Source organism: Mytilus californianus, unplaced genomic scaffold (assembly GCF_021869535.1).
Source record: "Mytilus californianus isolate M0D057914Y unplaced genomic scaffold, xbMytCali1.0.p SCAF_2, whole genome shotgun sequence".
NCBI classification, from domain to species: domain Eukaryota; kingdom Metazoa; phylum Mollusca; class Bivalvia; order Mytilida; family Mytilidae; genus Mytilus; species Mytilus californianus.
The window spans coordinates 128596393-128615616 of NW_026262668.1; the positions used below are offsets into that span (position 1 = coordinate 128596393).

Below are 19224 nucleotides of genomic sequence, written 5' to 3' on the forward strand. Positions count from 1 at the left end.
CAAAACAACCCCTACTTTAATACCTTCTCATTTTAATCAAGGCTAATTAGTTGTCAAACAGCTGAAATTTACCTGTTCAGGTGACAGGTAAACTATTTTGAACCGGACATTGATCGGTCTGTTCAAAGTTATTTTCTTACATTTCAGCGGTTTGCATCTAATTAATATAGTCAAAAAGATTTAAATTATCAGAAATACGTTTACAAATATGATTTGATGAAAAAATTAAAAAGTTGAAAATGAAAAATCGTCATTACCACGTTGTTTGAACCTAGAGACATGTCTCTGTTTGAACTAGTACACGTGTGCGCATGTGCGCAGGTGTGAAATTTAATTATGCATCCTAATTTCTTCGAAAAATGCTTAAATTGTCATTGATACCTTTATCTCACGTTTATTTCGAATATTTTCTAGAAGAAATAACGTAGAAAGAGCTACTTCCACTCATTCACGCTTTGCAAACGTACACGGAATTTACGTATCCGTCTCTGGTCCATGTTTTACCATTGTCAAGATAACATCTGGTATAAAAACGAAAGTAAAGTTTTTGACAACGTTATTTTGCACAAATAAAGAGTCTAAGGCAGATATAAGTACGCTGATGTTGCACACTTCGAATGATGCACTACTAATTTAACAGTTTACGTCAGAACTTCGAATTTGAATCAAAGAAAATTTAATATCGTTTTTTTTAATGTCAATCATTGGGATGGCCAACTCGGCAACTGATTACCATAATTGCCTTTTGTTTATTTAGTCTTAAGGGATTAAAATCGGGATAATAAATAAAATGTCCGGCTGGCTAAAAATAATTTTGGAAGCCCTGGTGTACATGTGTACTAAATGAATATATCACGAGTTTTTAGAGGCATTCCATACATTTTCAAACAGGTGTCAAAAGTCTTTCATAAAAAAATAACATTTAATAGAATTTTATTTACTTTTATCAATTTTTGTCTCGCCTTGACGGAGTCAAAAAGCGAGACATAGGTATGCTGTTTCTGTTGTCAGGACGGCGGTGTCAACAATGTTTTAGTTTGTGATTATATAATTAGGTCAGTTTATGGGGAACCATGAGTGGTAGGTCAATGATATTTGGTATGCTGTTGTATTAGCTTTGGCACATCTCTTTTTCATGGAGATAATCCATTGATAATGTTAAGTTTATGTGATACTTGTAGTAAAACCTTTATATTACAGACTTTCAATATTCAATCTTAAGTAAACATTTCAGTGTGTGCACTCTTTCTATAATCAGAACACCACTACATAAAAATAAAGTTTGTTCATTTATTTCATCATGCAATGTTTAAACAAAATGAATATAGATGAAAAGAACATGATTTAATATTGAAATAAAATATAAAAAAATATTGTAGGATTATTATATGTACACACTCTTCAGAAGACCTTAAACAATGAAATGACATAATTTGCAGACCTATTGGCTAAATTGAAATTTCTTAAGTTTGAATACAGACAAACTGTTAGAATTAGGAGATGTGGTTTGATTGCCAATGAGACAACTATCAACTAGAAACTTAAGGGCAAAGATGTAAGCAACTATATGTCACCATACTTCAACAATGAGCAAAGCCCATGTGATATAGTCAGCTTTAAAGGCCATGGCTTTACAGTATGTGAAATAGACCAAAAGATAAAACCAACAGTTTGATTTATGCAAAAAACAATAATCGAAAAACAAATATGACAGACAACAACAAATGACAACCATTGAATTATTGGTAACTGACTTGGAATGGGCACATAAAGAATGGGGGAGGGGTGTGTTAAAACATGTTTTTAAGTGTTCAACCCTTCCCCTGACCAAAGACAGTAGTATAACAGTGCATACACTGGCAGTTCAACTGATAAATATTTTCCCAGACTTAGACTTTTAAACTGCACCAATATAAAGCCTTTTTACGATACCTATATTTTTGTTTTATCTGTTGACTTTGTTGAAGTACTTGTAATGTATTTGAATATTTTTAATTGTAGGTGCAATTACATCAATGTCTAGTCCTTCTCACTTGTTTGGTCAGCCACAGGTGGCAGCACCACAGTTTTTCCTTACAGGTCAGTCTGTTCAAGGACAAGGTCTTCAGCAGCTGCTGATACCAGTTTCTACTGGTAAGCAGATTGTTGTGTCCGCTTTTTTTGTGTTGTCATAGTGATATATGTGTTCAAAACTGGTTTTGTAAAAAAGTGTTTTGAAAAGTATATACAAATTGTTCACTTTAAGTTATGAAGAAAAATTTGAGAGAAAAAAATAAAAAAAAAAAACAAATTGTGGTATGAATACTATAGCTTTTTTGAAGAACCAGTTTTGAGAATGCTAGCAAATATTTCTAGATATTTTCAAACTTTTCTAGTCATAAATTTGAATAATTTATTTTAGTATTTTCCTGCTTATTGAATAATAGTAGATGTGGGGGTAACACAAGACAGCCAAAGATGTCAAAATTTGGTATTCAACGATTAGGACTACATGATGTCACATGGCAAGCTCTAAACATGCTAAATCACTTAAACCTATAACAATAACTTTGTTATTGAATCTAAGATGAAAGACAAATTATTGTAAATAGATTCTTTACTCTTTAAAGGGAAAAAAATATATCATCACAACTTGAAGTTTATAGTTATGCAGTTTTTTAAAACAGATATTTATAGCACTTCCCCAAAGGAGGGGGGTATACTGGTTAACCTCTGTCTGTGAATCTGTCAGTCTGTGACACATTTTGTTGCGTTTTTCTCAGCAAAATACAAGTCATAGCTCATATACATGATATATGGCACCAAGCTTTATCTGAGAATACATTAGTGTTTGACACTTTTTCAGTTCCTTCCATCATGTGTCCATTTACATAATACTTTTACTCTACATGCTCTAGGAGTAGGAGCTAAAGTGAATTAACCTTGTCCTTCCATCTGTTCCTCTCTGTCTGTTCTACTGTTCGTCCAACAAATATTTCTGAGGCACTTTTCTCAGGTAATACAAAGCCAAATGAATTATATTTAGACTGCAGCTTGATACAGATAAGTTGTAACCTTTGAGCTTTTTTTTTTAATCTATCATACAGTTAATTCCTATTTACTGATTCTTTGAATTATTCAACATGTTGAATGAGCTAAAGAAATAAAATTGTCACATATTTATCTAGTACTACTGAACAGAATGATATCATATTATTTGGTCAGAAGCGTAACAGTAATGAGTTGTATTATGTGAGCATGTTTCAGAGTTGTCAGACATCTGCTTCCTGTTTGCAGAGACTTTGAATAACTAGTGGGGTATGCCTAGCACGACAATGTGTGCATTCTTGTTTAAAATGTTATGTACAGATATGAAATGTTTGTCACATTTATCTCCAAGGTATCATGTCATAGCTTTGTCTGGTTAAACCATACAATGTGACATAATTTCAGTTCCATGATGTTCTATTGCCTATTTGGTGATAGCTTAAACTTACACATGTATATGAAATTTTGGTCACATTAAGTAAACAACATTGAACTTGGGAGCAATAGCTCACAGTACATCTTGTTAGTGTTAAATTTGTCTAGCTTTTTGAATAGATCTGGTTCCCATTTCTTTTAAAGCATTGGAAATCCCTATAAAACAAAGTGTTTAAAAAGCAAGAGTGTGCTTTTCAAATGAAATATGCTAATTAATGGACACCATAACATCAAATTCTTACAGCTTATTTTCCCTCACAATCTTGCAATTGTAAAAGGAAAAAAGGATTTCTGTGAAATCATTAGGTCTTAAGAGCATCAAAACTATGTTGGATAGTAGAGGTGAATTCTGACATCCATCCAAAACTACAAGTGTTTTTCTTTTCTGATTCCTAGTCTTTTGTCCACATTATACAGTGCTCCATTCAGGAACAGTCCTAGTCTTTTGTCCACATTATACAGTGCTCCATTCAGGAATAATCCTAGTCTTTTGTCCACATTATACAGTGCTCCATTCAGGAATAGTGAATTTTCTTGTAAATGGAAGGTGTCCTGGACTTTAAATATACACTCAAGAATCTCTTATATTGATATCTCAACAATTTAACCTTTACCAGATAGAATTTTATTTTCTACTTTGATATAACAACATATTTTAGTTTTAAATAAAAGTACAATGCTTATAAAAATAAACCTCTTGTGTAATTAGTTACTTAAGGCATGCTAACATTGTTTTAACAGGCAATGGCCAACAACAATTTATTAGTATTCCTGTTTCCTTGGCAACAGGTGGTAACCAGCAGATACAGTTATTGACAACATCCAATGGTCAGATAATAGCAACAAATTTAGCCAACATACCAGGCTTAACACAACCATTAAACCTCAACATCAATTCCAATAGTGAGTATGCCAGACTAAAACAGTCATTAAACCCCAATGTCAATTCCAATAGTGAGTATGCCAGACTTTACACAGCCATTAAACCCCAATGTCAATTCCAATAGTGAGTATGCCAGACTTTAAACAGCCATTAAACCCCAATGTCAATTCCAATAGTGAGTATGCCAGACTTTACACAGCTGTTAAACCTCAATGTCAATTCCAATAGTGAGTATGCCAGACTAAAATAGCCATTAAACCTCAACATCAATTCCAATAGTGAGTATGCCAGACTTTACACAGCCATTAAACCCCTATGTCAATTCCAATAGTGAGTATGCCAGACTTTACACAGCTGTTAAATCTCAATGACAATTCCAATAGTGAGTATGCTTGACTTTACACAGCTGTTAAATCTCAATGTCAATTCCAATAGTGAGTATGCCAGACTTTACACAGCTGTTAAATCTCAATGTCAATTCCAATAGTGAGTATGCCAGACTAAAACAGCCATTAAATCTCAATGTCAATTCCAATAGTGAGTATGCCAGACTAAAACAGCCATTAAACCTCAATGTCAATTCCAATAGTGAGTATGCCAGACTTTTCACAGCTGTTAAATCTCAATGTCAATTCCAAAAGTGAGTATGCCAGACTTTACACAGCTGTTAAATCTCAATGTCAATTCCAATAGTGAGTATGCCAGACTTTACACAGCTGTTAAATCTCAATGTCAATTCCAATAGTGAGTATGCCAGACTTTACACAGCTGTTAAATCTCAATGTCAATTCCAAAAGTGAGTATGCCAGACTTTACACAGCTGTTAAATCTCAATGTCAATTTCAATAGTGAGTATGCCAGACTTTACACAGCTGTTAAATCTCAATGTCAATTCCAAAAGTGAGTATGCCAGACTTAACACATCCATTTAAAAATATCAATGTCAATTCCAATAGTCAGTGTTAGATTAATAATATACAAGGCTTAACACAACAAACAGATATTGGTATACTCTAACAATAAGTATAGCAAGTGACTTTGGACAGAATAACATTTGATATGCTAGTCTTTGCCTTTGTGAAGAGAACCGCAGTTTCAAACTTACAAAATCAATGACAGTATTTGTAGTAGTATGTTTTGTGGAGGATTTTTGAAGTGTATATATATATATGTTTTCTAAAATAACGCAGGTCATTTCCAAGTTGTGAATTGTATGATTATGTGACCTGGGAAATGTTTGACAAAAAATTACAAAAATTATAAGTATCTCACATTTTATAACATGTGTAACTTTCTAATGTACTTAATTAACAGAAATATCCTTGTCAAATATGAACCTCCTATGCAGGATTTGTAGGTTTGATCCCATGCCAGGCTTGTATTCTATGGAATGTGAACAGATATTTTGGTCTTACATTTTAAAAATTAATAAAGGGACCCTTTATTGAACAGTAGTTTAAGGTGGAGCATGAAATATTCAAGTTTGGCTTTGTAATTTTGCTGCAAACATTATGTGACCAGAGAAACAATCAGTGTTATTTCTACAAATAAAGACACTTTCACATTACTATAGATGATTATTGTTTTTTTCTATTTTTTGTTGCAGGCAGCAGTCAGTCATCCAATTCATTACATAATCATTTGAGTGCTGGATTAGCCAGTCAGCTTAGTAACCTTCCTTCACTGCTGTCAGCTAATGCTCAAAGTCAGATACTTGCTTTAGGGCAGCAGGTAGGTCTAAATTCTTTATAGAGGACAATTACTAGTTGTTGCTAAATAGCTGATACAGCAATTTCATTTCAATTACAGTTAGTGTAAACAATAATTTATTTTGAAAAAAATTACGTAAACATTACAATATGACAGTTTTATTAGGATTGGAAAACAATGCTTATTACCAGTTATAGACATGCCATATTTTATACACAAAATGATAATTCAATGCTAAGTACATTTAGAATACTGAAACAAGCAAAACATAAGATATTGGTATGCTTGTTCTTAGCGCATACTTAAAGTATTAAGCATTGTGCACAAAATGTGTTCCCAAATTATATGTGTTTTATAATTATTCCCCAAGCAAGTAAGTTGTGGAGGGTATGATATTTTTGACTTGTTATTATCCATTGGTCAATGAGATCACTTTGTTGTTGCCGAGTTGTCATTTTATTGGGTAAATATAAAAATAAGATGTGGTATGATTGCCAATTAGGCAACTCTCCACAAGAGATCAAATGATACAGAAATTAACAACTATAGGTCACAGTACAGCCTTCAACAATGAGCAAAGCCGATACTGTATAGTCAGCTATTAAAGGCCCCAAATGACAAATGTATAACAATTCAAACGAGAAAATGCAATCATAACCCTATGGTACTGACTTGATAGCTATATCTCCAAGGTTTATCACTACCTTTGATAGTTCAAACAAAATAGTGCAGTGAAGTAATCATTATTTAGATCCTATCCAGTCAATGTCATGCAATTTATTGATGATATTTTATACTTTAATATTTAAGTTACAATATGATGTGTATTTGAATTACCATACTTGTCAAGAAAACATTTTTATGCCCTCGCCGTAGCGGAGGGGGCATTAAATTTTACCCTTGTCCGTCTGTCTGTACGTACATACTTGCGTCCGTACGTCCCAAAATTGGTTTACATTCTCTAACTTTAGTTTGCCTCAACCAAATGTTATGAAAATTATACACAATGCTTATTACCACAAAACACGGATCAAATTTGAATTTTGGTGGCGTCACTTTTACTGTTCTAGAGTTGTGCCCCTTTACAAATGGAAAAATTGCTGAATTTTTCATTTCTGTTCTCTAACTGAAGTTTGCCTCAAATAAATGTTATGAAACTTAAAAACAATGCTTACTACTACAAAACTCAGATCAAGTACAAATTTGGGTAGTGTCATTTTTACAGTTCTTGAGTTATGTCCCTTTATAACGTTATATGCAAGCATGGGCATCATCTGTGTCCCATGGACACATTCCCCATTTATTTTTATTAAATATTACATTAGTAATGCATGGTGTATGAATCTGTTATAAAATATGTTCAACTACAAATGTATATTCATGAACAAAGGAAGATGAATCCAACTCCAATTTTTAACTTGCCTAGCAAAATACAATTCAGTGTTATTTTTAAAAATTCACAAATTGCACAATGAAAACAATCTTTACCCTATCAGTACTCACAAGCAGTTAGATTTTTACACGACCCCAAAATTTGTATATTGGTATGACGTTGGTGTCGTCGTCATCGTCGTCCGAAGACACATTGGTTTTCGCACTCTAACTTAAGTTTAAGTGAATGGATCTCTATGAAATTTTACCATAAGGTTCAATACCACAAATGGAAGGTGGGGATTAATTTTGGGGGTTATGGTACCAACAATTAAGGAATTAGGGGCCAAAAATAAGCATTTTTGTAACTTCCAGATATAACTTGTGTGTTAGTGTATGGATCTCTCTGACATTGTACCACAAGGTTCCATATCACAAAGGGAATGCTGGGATTGATTTTGGGGGTAATTGCCTCCAAATTTTAGGAATTAGGGGCAAAAAACAAGCATTTTTCTAGTTCTATGACAATAACTTGTGTGTAAGTGTATGGATCTCTCTGACATTGTACCACAAGGTTCCATATCACAAAGGGAAAGCTGGAATTCAGTTTGGGGGTAATTGCCCAAAACGTTTAGGAATAAGGGGCCAAAAATAAGCATATTTCTAGTTTCCAGACAATAACTTGTGTTCAAGTGTATGTATCTCTCTGAAATTGTACTGCAAGGTACCATACCACAAAGGGAAGGCTGGGATTGATTTTGGGGGTAATTGCCTCAAAATTTTAGGAATTAGGGGCCATAAAGGGGCAAAAAAACAAGCATTTTTCTAGTTTCAGGACAATAACTTGTGTGTAAGTGTATGGATCTTTATGAAATTGTATTGCAAGGTTACATATCACAAAGGGAAAGCTGGGTTTGAGTTTGGGGGTAATTGCCCTTAATGTTTAGGAATTTGGGGCCAACAAGGGGCCAAAAAAAAGAGCATTTTTCTAGTTTCCAGACAATAACTTGTGTTCAAGTGTATGGATCTCTCTGAAATTGTACTGCAAGGTACCATACCATAAAGGGAAGGCTGGGATTGAGTTGGGGGTGAGGAATCATAAGGGGGTTCAAAAATTTGGGGGGGAGGGGGATTTTTTTTTCGTTTTTTTTCTTTAAAATTTTCCATTTTAAATTGGTTATTTCTGATTTACATATAAAAGCAAATAATAATGATATGGTTTGGATAGGTAAATTAAAAATTTTTAAGTTCTTAGACCACATTCATTCTGTGTCAGAAACCTATGCTGTGTCAAATATTTAATTACAATCCAAATTCAGTGCTGTATCAGGCTTGAATGTTGTGTCCATACTTGCTCGAACTGTTCAGGGTTCGACCTCTGCTGTCGTATCAAGCTGCGCCCCAGCGGAGCATTTTATTTTTAATTAATTTCAAAGTTTATTCATATAAAACATCTTTTGATAATCAGAAGAAATGGAAATTAACAACCTTTGATTTTCTAAGAGGGACTTGCATCCTTACATTGAATTGGGGGCATGTTTTTGTTAGCTTGCTCAATAAGTTTCTTTTATTGTCAACAGGTATTAAATCCATTGACATTGACACCTACAGTCACTTCATCGTCCTCACATTCATCAATGAACGGTCAGTCACGACAGACGTCATCTCCGACAACACCAAAGAGATTATCTTTAGTATCACAAAGTCCCACATCAACATCTACCATTGATGGTTTACCACCGAGTGTCAGTCAACTACTTCCACGTAAGTTAACAACAGTTGTTTTAATAATACAATTAAAAAACATAAGTCCATGTTTTCTCTCACAGATCTTTTAAAATGTTTACATAATGATAAGGTGCATGAATAGAGGTTGTCTTTAACTTTAATTAGTTTTGAAATGTTCTGGAGTGATGGAATTTCATTCATCAAAGGCAGTCAATTTTTATACGACCGCAAAAAAATTTTGAGGTCGTATATTGGTATGAAGTTGGCGTCTCCGTCGTCGTCGTCCGAATACACAATGGTTTTCGCACTCTAACTTTAGTTTAAGTGAATGGATCTCTATGAAATTTCACCATAAGGTTCAATACCACAATAGGAAGGTGGGGATTGATTTTGGGGGTTATGGTACCAACAGTTAAGGAATTAGGGGCCAAAAAGGGGCCGAAAATAAGCATTTTTGTAACTTCCAGACATAACTTGTGTGTTAGCATATGGATCTCTTTGACATTGTACCACAAGATTCCATATCACAAAGGGTCAATGCTGGGATTGATTTTGGGGTTAATTGCCTCAAAATTTTAGGAATAAGGGGCCAAAAGGGGGCAAAAAACAAGCATTTTTCTAGTTTCATGACAATAACTTGTGTGTAAGTGTATGGATCTTTCTGAAATTTTACTACAAGGTTCCATTTCACAAAGGGAAAGCTGGAATTGAGTGTTGTGGTAATTGCCCAAAACGTTTAGTAATAAGGGGCCTAAAAAGGGGTTTAAAATAAGCATTTTTTAGTTTCTAGACAATAACTTGTGTTCAAGTGTATGGATCTCTCTAAAATTGTATTACAAGGTACCATACCACAAAGGCAAGGCTGTTATTGAGCTTGGTTTGGGGGGAAAGGGGGGGTGGGGGTGATGAATCATAAGGGGGGCGGGGGTCAAAAAAGGGGTAATTTTTTTTTTTCCTTTTTTTTTTGTTTAAAATTTACATTTTAAGTTAGTTATTTTTTATCACGAAGAGAAAGTAGGAATTGAGTTTTGGGGTTAATTGCTCAAACATTTATGAATAAGGGGCCAAATATTGGTCAAAAATAAGGATTTTTTTAGTTTGCAACAAAAACTTGTGTTCAAGTGTATGGATCTCTGTGAAATTATATTGCAATGTACCATACCACAAATTGAAGGTTGTGATTGAGGTGGGGGATGATGAATCAAAAGGGGGTTGAAAAAATGTGTGGGAGGTAGGATTTTTTTTTTTCCTTTTTTTTTCTTTAAAATTTTCCATTTAAAGATGGTTGTTTCAGATTTATATATGAAAGAAAATAATAATGATACGGTTATATATCATGAGGAATTGAAATTTAAAATTATGTATATTGGAAATTTAAGTTACATTGGAAAGTAATAATTGGCTTTGGGGGGGGGGGGGGGGGGGGGGGGGGTTATGGCTCTAATGTTTAAGGAATAAGGGGAAAAAAGGTTAAAAAACAAGGGTTTCCATTTTAATAGACAAATAATTGAGTAAAGAACATTATTTAAAAGCAGTGTAAGGTTGGTAATTCAAACTCATTTAAATATCTCATCTACACTGCTTTTAAATTATGTAAATTGGAAATTTGCCAATAACTTTATTGTTAATAAATGCATTGGAAATTTGCCAACAATTTTAGTGTAATAAACTTCATTGGAAATTTGCCAATATAAAATTTTGCTGATGAAGGTTTTTTGTTTACCTTTAGCCTTGACTATGAAGTCATTTTCTATTTTTATAGCCTTATGATGTAGTTGAATTATTTAATACTTTTATGATGTGTTTAAATGGGGTTTTATCATGTTTATGGTTGCAAATTTATTGTTTTAGTATAATAAACTCCATTTAAAATTTGCCAATAAAAAAATGTTTGTTTATTTTTAGCTATGATTATGATGTCATTTTCTATTTTACTTTTATGGTTGCAAAGAAATTTTTATTTTTAGATATTACTGTTAAATGATGCTGATTAAGGTTTTTGCTATGTTTAGCCATGACTATGATGTCATTTTCTATTTTAATATCTGTTATGATGTATTTAAATGGGCTTTTATGGTTACAAAGGAATTTTATTTTTAGATATTACTATAAAATGTTGCTGATGCTGATTAAGGATTTTGTTTATTTTTAGCCATGACTATGATGTCATTTTCTATTTTAATACCTTTATGATGTAATTTCCATTTTTAGATATTACTGTTAAATGATGCTGATTAAGGGTTTTTAGCTATGTTTAGCCATGACTATGATGTCATTTTCTATTTTAATATCTTTATGATGTATTTAAATGGGCTTTTATGGTTACAAAGGAATTTTATTTTTAGATATTACTTTAAATGTTGCTGATTAAGGATTTTTGTTTATTTTTAGCCATGACTATGATGTCACTTTCTATTTTAATACCTTTATGATGTATTTAAATGGGCTCCCATGTATTTAGATTTTTGATTATTTATACATGTTACCAAATTGGTCCACATTGAACAAAAACGGTCCAAATTTCAACTTTATTACATTACATCAAACATTGAATTCTACATATTCTTTGATATATTGAAATTAACAAACAATTTAGTTTATGGATATTCCACCATAATAGGTAAATTAAATTTTTTCCAGTTCTTACACCACATTCATTCTGTGTCAGAAACCTATGCTGTGTCAAATATTTAATGACAATCCAAAGTCATAGCTGTATCAAGCTTGAATTTTGTGTCCATACTTGCCCCAACTGTTCAGGGTTCGACCTCTGCGGTCGTATCAAGCTGCGCCCCAGCGAAGCATTTTATTATACTCTGTCTACCTAAGTATGGGGCATTATGTTTCCAGTCTGTCCATCTGTCCATCCCTTATCATGTTCAAGTTTTGGTTTAAGGTAGTTTTCCATAAAAAGAGAAAATGCCAAGTGGACAATAAAAAATTATGAGTCCAATAAAAACTGACAGCACCATGAGCCCCATGGATAAAAATGAAATGATAAAAAGACAAACAACATTGCAAACAAACACAACATAGAAAACTAAAGATTGAACAATAGGAACCCCACCAGTGCTCTGGAAGGGTCAGCAGTTCCTGTGTGACTAATGCCATCCATTGATTGTAACAGTACAGTGATAAGTGGCAACCCTAAATGCCACAATCTAGAAAAAGAGGACAGGATTGTGGTTAGAACTAGTGGAACATATCTGTAATTTACCTCTTGATGTGTACATTTAAATATTTCAGATACTGTAGGTAACTCTACTGAGAGTACAACAGTAGATGGTATTAACCTTGATGAAATTAAAGAATTTGCCAAACAATTTAAAATCCGAAGGTTATCGTTAGGATTAACGCAGACACAAGTTGGTCAGGCATTGAGTGCTACAGAAGGACCTGCATACAGTCAGTCAGCCATTTGCAGGTAAACATGTGTAATGAGGAACATGCTTTGAATATATGAATAAAATGTGTATAAATAAAATAAAAAGGATATATTGGGTATATGTAAATGATAGGGAATCATGGTATGACTGCAATGAGGCATTAAAAGACCCTGGCATGACAAAATGTCAAACAATTTATAACTTAAAACAGTCAGAGCTCTGACATAAACAAGTCAGAATAAAATGACTTCCATAGGTCAGATATAATTTGATGTAAGTGTTGTCTCCCTTCTTGCACTCAACAGAATATGACTTGTACTGGTCAGTTTATGTCAGACTTTAATTTATCATAAAATGACTTCCACAGGTCAGATTTTGCACAAAATATTGTGACTTAATATCTTCATATTCTAATAAGATTTATGCCCCTTTTTAATGCATTTTGACTTCGAGAGGTCATTTTTGTTCTGATTTGAAGCAGTCATTACTACCACTTTGTTATCAATCTCCATAAAAATATGGTGATTACTAGTTTCGAATTAAAGAGTTTTAAAAAGTGGGGCTCATCTGACATCATACCTTCTCCTTTCCAGAATCTAAACATAATATATTTATCTCATCACTTTCAATTATTTCAAAATACAAAGAAAAACCAGGTGAGAAAAAAAGGATCATACAATTTTCTGAATATCAAAAGATTTACAAAATACAATATTGGATACATTACATGACAATACTTCAAATCTTCCAAGGAAAAACAAGACACTTATTCAGGATAAGACTATGTTAATAAAAGATATATTCTCATCCACTTTAAGCTAAATGTATTAAGAGCAAAACATTTATTATTTTAATATTTCATTGAGGTAAATACTGTTGTGCAAACTGACTCAAACAAGTCACATTATGTTCTGACTTACTAAATGTATTACAACTTTTAAGTCTAGTATTGTCATATTGATTTAAAAATGTATAGGTAAGCCAGATAAAAGACTGAGGAAATTAGGTCCCCATAAGTCACCATAATGAGGACTATAAAAAAGTTTATTTGGTATATTCAATATTAAATGTATATTCAATATTAAATGTATTTTCTGACTTAAAAGAGTCAGTCCAAAACTAAAATAAATTTATTGAAATATTTAAGCCGGGCATTGCCATATGATATTAAATGAATGTATGGGAACGTCAGATAAAAGACACAGGAAATATATGTTAAGATCCCCTAAAATAAATAACCATTTGACTTAATTGTTTCTAAAAATTTATCAAATAATAAACTCGAAAATGGCAGATTCAGAAGCAGTCTGAAAGCAAGGACTTTCTTGGATTAAAGGAAGTACACCTAGCTTTGATTGGAAATTTTGTTCTGTAAACTGACTTTAACAGGTCAAATCATGTTCTGACCTCAAAGAGTCAGTCAAAACTAAACTTATTACAACTTTTAAGTCTAGTATTGTCATATTGATTTAAAAATGTATGGGAGAGCCAAATAAAAAACAGAGGAAATAAGGTCCCCTAAAGTCACAATAATGAGGATTATATAAAAAAGTTTATTTGGTGTATTCAATATTTAAATGTATTTTGTTTTAAACAGGTCAAATTATGTTCTGACTTCAAAGAGTCAGTCAAAAACTATACTTTAACTAATTATTGCAACTTCTAAGTCTGGCATTGTCATATGCATTTAATAATGTATGGGGAAAACAGATAAAAGACACCCAATAATAAAGTCACAATAATGAGGGGGGGGGGCTTAGAGGAAGAAGACCTAGTTTTGATTGGAAATTTTGTTCTGTAAACTGACTTTAACAGGTCAAATCATGTTCTGACTTCAAAGAGTCAAACAAAACTAAACTTATTTCAACTTTTAAGTCTAGGTTTTTCATATTGATTTTAAAATGTATGGGAAAGCCAGATAAAAGCCAGATGAAATAAGGTCCCCTTACGTCACAATAATGAGGACTATAAAAAAGTTTATTTGGTATATTCAATATCAAATGCATTTTGTTTTTAAAGATTTTCATCAAATTATCTTATTATAATAAAATTTTATTTTATTTCTGTATTTTCATGACTTTTCTTTTCTGTTAAGTTTACACATAGAACTTGTGGTTGCCAAAAAAAATAAAATTTTAATAACCATTTGGCTGAATTGTTTCTAAAAAAACTTATCAATTAATTAACTCAACAGTAGCAGATTCATATTTAGGGGGGGGGGCTTAGAGGAAGAACACCTAGCTTTGTTTGGAAATTTTGTTCTGTAAACTGACTTTAACAGGTCAAATCATGTTCTGCTTTCAAAGAGTCAGTCAAAACTAAACTTATTAATACAACTTTTAAGTCTAGTATTGTCGTATTGATTTAAAAATGTATGGGAAAGCCAGATAAAAGACAGAGGAAATAAGGTCCCCTAAAGTCACAATAATGAGGACTATAAAAAAGTTTATTTGGTATATTCAATATTAAATGTATTTTGTTTTAAACAGGTCAAATCATGTTCTGACTTAAAACAGTCAGTCCAAAACTAAGTTTATTGAAATTTTAAAGTTGGACACTTCCATATGATATTAATGAATGTATGAGAACGTCAGATAAAAGACATAGGAAATATATGTAAGATCCCCTAAAATAAATAACTATTTGACTTAATTGTTTCTAAAAATTTATCAAATAATAAACTCAAAAATGGCAGATTCAGAAGCAGGGCTTAAAGGAAGTACACCTAGCTTTAATTGGAAATTTTGTTCTGCAAACTGACTTGAACAGGTCAAATTATGTTCTGACAAATTGACTTAAACAGGTCAAATCATGTTCTGACTTAAAAATATCAGTCAAAAACTAAATTTATTAAAATTTTTAAGTCAGGCATTGCCATATGATATTAATGATATGTATGGAAAAGTCAGATAAAATACACACGAAATACATGCAAGATCCTCTAAGATAAATAACCATTTGACTTAATTGTTTCTTAAAACTTATCAATTAATAAACTCAACAGTGGCAGATTCAGAAGGGGACTAAGAGGAAGAACACATAGCTTTGATTGGAAATTGTGTTCTGTAAACTGACTCAAGCAGGTCAAATCATGTTCTGACTTATAAGAGTCTGTCAAACACTAAATGGATTGCAACTGTAACAGTCGGGCATTGTCATGATTGTGATGTGATTGTTAGAATGTATGGATACAAGTAGGAAAAAAGATCACAAATATTAAGTCACAATTTTTAGAACTATATAAAAGTTAATTTGGTATATATATTTGATATCTTAATATTTCATTGAGGTAAATCCTGTTGTGCAAACTGACTTGAACAAGTCACATTATGTTCTGACTTCAAAGAGTCAGTCAAAAACTATACTTTTACTAATTATTGCAACTTTTAAGTCTGGAATTGTCATATGCATTTAAGAATGTATGGGAAAATCAGATAAAAGACACCCAATAATAAAGTCACAATAATGAGGACTATAAAAAAGTTTATTTGGTATATTTAATATTCAAATGTATTTTGTTTACAAATTTCATCAAATTATCTTAAATTTTTATTCTATTTCTGCATTTTTATGACTTTTTTTTCTGTTAAGTTAACATATGGAACTTTTGGTTATAAAAAATATTATTTTAAAACCATTTGACTGAATTGTTTCTAAACAAACTTATCAATTAATTAACTCAACAGTAGCAGATTCAGATTAGGGGGGGGGGGGGGGGGCTTAGAGGAAAAGACCAGTTTTGATTGGAAATTTTGTTCTGTAAACTGACTTTAACAGGTCAAATCATGTTCTGACTTCAAAGAGTCAAACAAAACTTAACTTATTACAACTTTTAAGTCTAGTATTGTCATATTGATTTAAAAATATATAGGTGAGCCAGATAAAAGACAGAGGAAATAAGGTAGCCATAAGGCACAATAATGAGGACTATAAAAAAGTTTACTTGGTATATTCAATATTAAATGTATTTTGTTTTAAACAGGTCAAATCATGTTCTGACTTAAAAGAGTCAGTCCAAAACTAAAATAAATTTATTGAAATATATAAGCTGGTCATTGCCATATGTTATTTAATGAATGTATGGGAACGTCAGATAAAAGACACAGGAAATATATGTAAGATCCCCTAAAATAAATAACCATTTGACTTAATTGTTTCTAAAAACTTATCAAATAATAAACTCGAAAATGGCAGATTCAGAAGCAGGGCTTAAAGGAAGTACACCTAGCTTTGATTGGAAATTTTGTTCTGTAAACTGACTTTAACAGGTCAAATCATGTTCTGACTTCAAAGAGTCAAACAAAACTAAACTTATTACAATTTTTAAGTATAGTATTGTCATATTGATTTAAAAATGTATGGGTGAGCCAGATAAAAGACAGAGAGAATAAAGTCCCCATAAGTCACAATAATGAGGACAATAAAAAAGTTTATTTGGTATATTCAATATTAAATGTATTTTGTTTTAAACAGGTCAAATCATGTTCTGACCTAAAAGAGTCAGTCCAAAACTAAAATAAATTTATTGAAATATTTAAGCCGGGCATTGCAGGGCTTAAAGGAAGTACACCTAGCTTTGATTGGAAATTTTGTTCTACAAATTGACTTAAACAGGTCAAGTCATGTTCTGACTTTAAAAAATCAGTCAAAAACAAAATTTATTGAAATTATTAAGTCAGGCATTTCCATTTGATATTAATGATAATGTATGGAAAAATCAATTAATAAACTCAACAGTGGCAGATTCAGAAGGGGGCTAAGAGGAAGAACACATAGCTTTGATTGAAATTTTGTTCTGCAAATTGACTCAAACAGGTCAAATCATGTTCTGACTTAAAAGAGTCCGTCAAAAACTAAATGGATATGCATAAAATCTGGTTCATAATTTTTTAAAAGATGGAGAGATTAATGAGTCTATATTTTGTTATTCCGACTCACAAATGTCACTATGTGACAAATTTCGGGAATTTTTCTCTCCTTTTGACTGATTCCTATATGTTGTATGGGTGCCATAACTATCACTACAACATGTACAAAGTCAGCACATTTTAAGGGACGCCATCAAAAGACCAATGTAGGATAAAAAAAACTTAAATCAAATAGTTTGGGGGTGGGGGTGGGGTTAAAGTTGCTGCAAGTTTTGTTTATCCAAAATCGATTTTACATAAATCCATATTGGTCAATCAATCTTTCCCAAATTAAGTTAAGAGGGGGGTGGGTTGGTCAGTGAAAAAACTATGTGATGTGAATTAAGTTTTTTATCCTATATTGAACTTTTGATGTCGTCCCTAATGACTTGACCTATTACAGTATTTCTGTCTGAATTTTTTATGAATATTCTGTATTTACTAATTTAACTACATGTATGTTATTGCAAGTGTATTAATTAGCTTTGTTTATTACTTATATTAAACTAAACCTCTATTAATCAATTATCTTTACTCTGGTTATTGATTATATAAGAAAAACTCTGCCTATTACTATATGACTGTAATCTAAACTCTGATTGTTAACATCCTGGATTGCATATCTGCATGACCATTAAACTCATGGTATACCCATTTTATTTGAGGATATAAAAGTATTGTTTTTTCAATATAACATTTTCAGACACATTGAATCTGTGAAGACAACTTTCAATTTGACTTTAGAAATTAAAGAGTTTGTAAGCAAATGTTGGGGAAATTTAATTATAATTAAGAATGTTTAAAATTAGTTAAGAAAAAAGCCGACATTAATAATGTTAAAAAAAATTTGAGGAGAAAAAACACACAAATTCAGACCAAATATGGTGACTTTGTTGTCCTTCAAGAAGCCGTACATATAATCCATAATATTTTCACTGTTTTTTAAATACATGTAAAAGTTGAAAGATAACTATCTATTGATTTTTTTTTAAATAGCTTTTTTCACAACACTTATAACTTTGTAATTTATGTTCCATTGTACACTTGTTATTCTTAATATCTTTAAAAATTGTTGTTTGGGAACAAAATCTTGTCAGGGTTTCTTATGGTACTAGCATGACAAGTGCATTCATATTCTAAAATACTCTAAACATTAAAAAAAGTCAGTATTTTCAGATCATTCTGAGTCTTTCTGACCTTATTAAGTCAGAACATTCAGACTTTTATAAGTCAGAACATTCAGACTTTTATAAGTCAGAGTATTCAGACTTTTATAAGTCAGAGTATTCAGACTTTTATAAGTCAGAACATTCTGACTTCCAATGTTCTTCTCACTTCTGTAGAAACAAAGACTATCTATGTCTCAAATAAGAGGTAAATGCTTCATGTGGCTAAGCATCTGGGGTAAGAATTATAGATGTGTAATTTCAGAGGAAAACAAATATGCCAAAAATTTTTTTTTTTTTCATATAGATTAGACCGTTGGTTTTTCCGTTTGAATGGTTTTACACTAGTAATTTTTTGAGGCCCTTATACGACCGTGCGAGACCCTCGTGGGTAGTCAAGGTCGTTAGAACACCCCCTCGTCAAAAGATTCAAAGTCAATAGAACATGACTGAGGAGACATGGACAGCTTCATGGAAATGTGATATGCCAATGCTTATATAACTGCATACGAAATATCAAAGACTTACCATAAGTGGTTCCCCTTAAACTGATCTATGCAAAAGTTTCAAATTCAATTATAGCTTGCTGTTCGGTGTGAGCCAATGCTCCG

At 32.0% G+C, this 19224-nt stretch overlaps 1 protein-coding gene across 6 annotated transcripts in view; it reads left to right on the top strand.

Moving 5' to 3' along the window:
• Positions 1-19224, top strand: part of LOC127730989 (POU domain, class 6, transcription factor 1-like) — a 44537-nt gene that overhangs the window by 18264 nt on the left and 7049 nt on the right. For 4 of the 6 annotated variants that reach the window (XM_052239691.1, XM_052239689.1, XM_052239690.1 and 1 more), the window contains exons 4-8: positions 2002-2133; positions 4204-4365; positions 5952-6076; positions 9007-9190; positions 12401-12578. In XM_052239691.1, coding sequence (XP_052095651.1) covers positions 2002-2133; positions 4204-4365; positions 5952-6076; positions 9007-9190; positions 12401-12578 — 781 coding nt within the window. The remainder of the gene's footprint in view (positions 1-2001; positions 2134-4203; positions 4366-5951; positions 6077-9006; positions 9191-12400; positions 12579-19224) is intronic. The other 2 variants (XM_052239692.1, XM_052239693.1) reach the window with 2 other exon arrangements.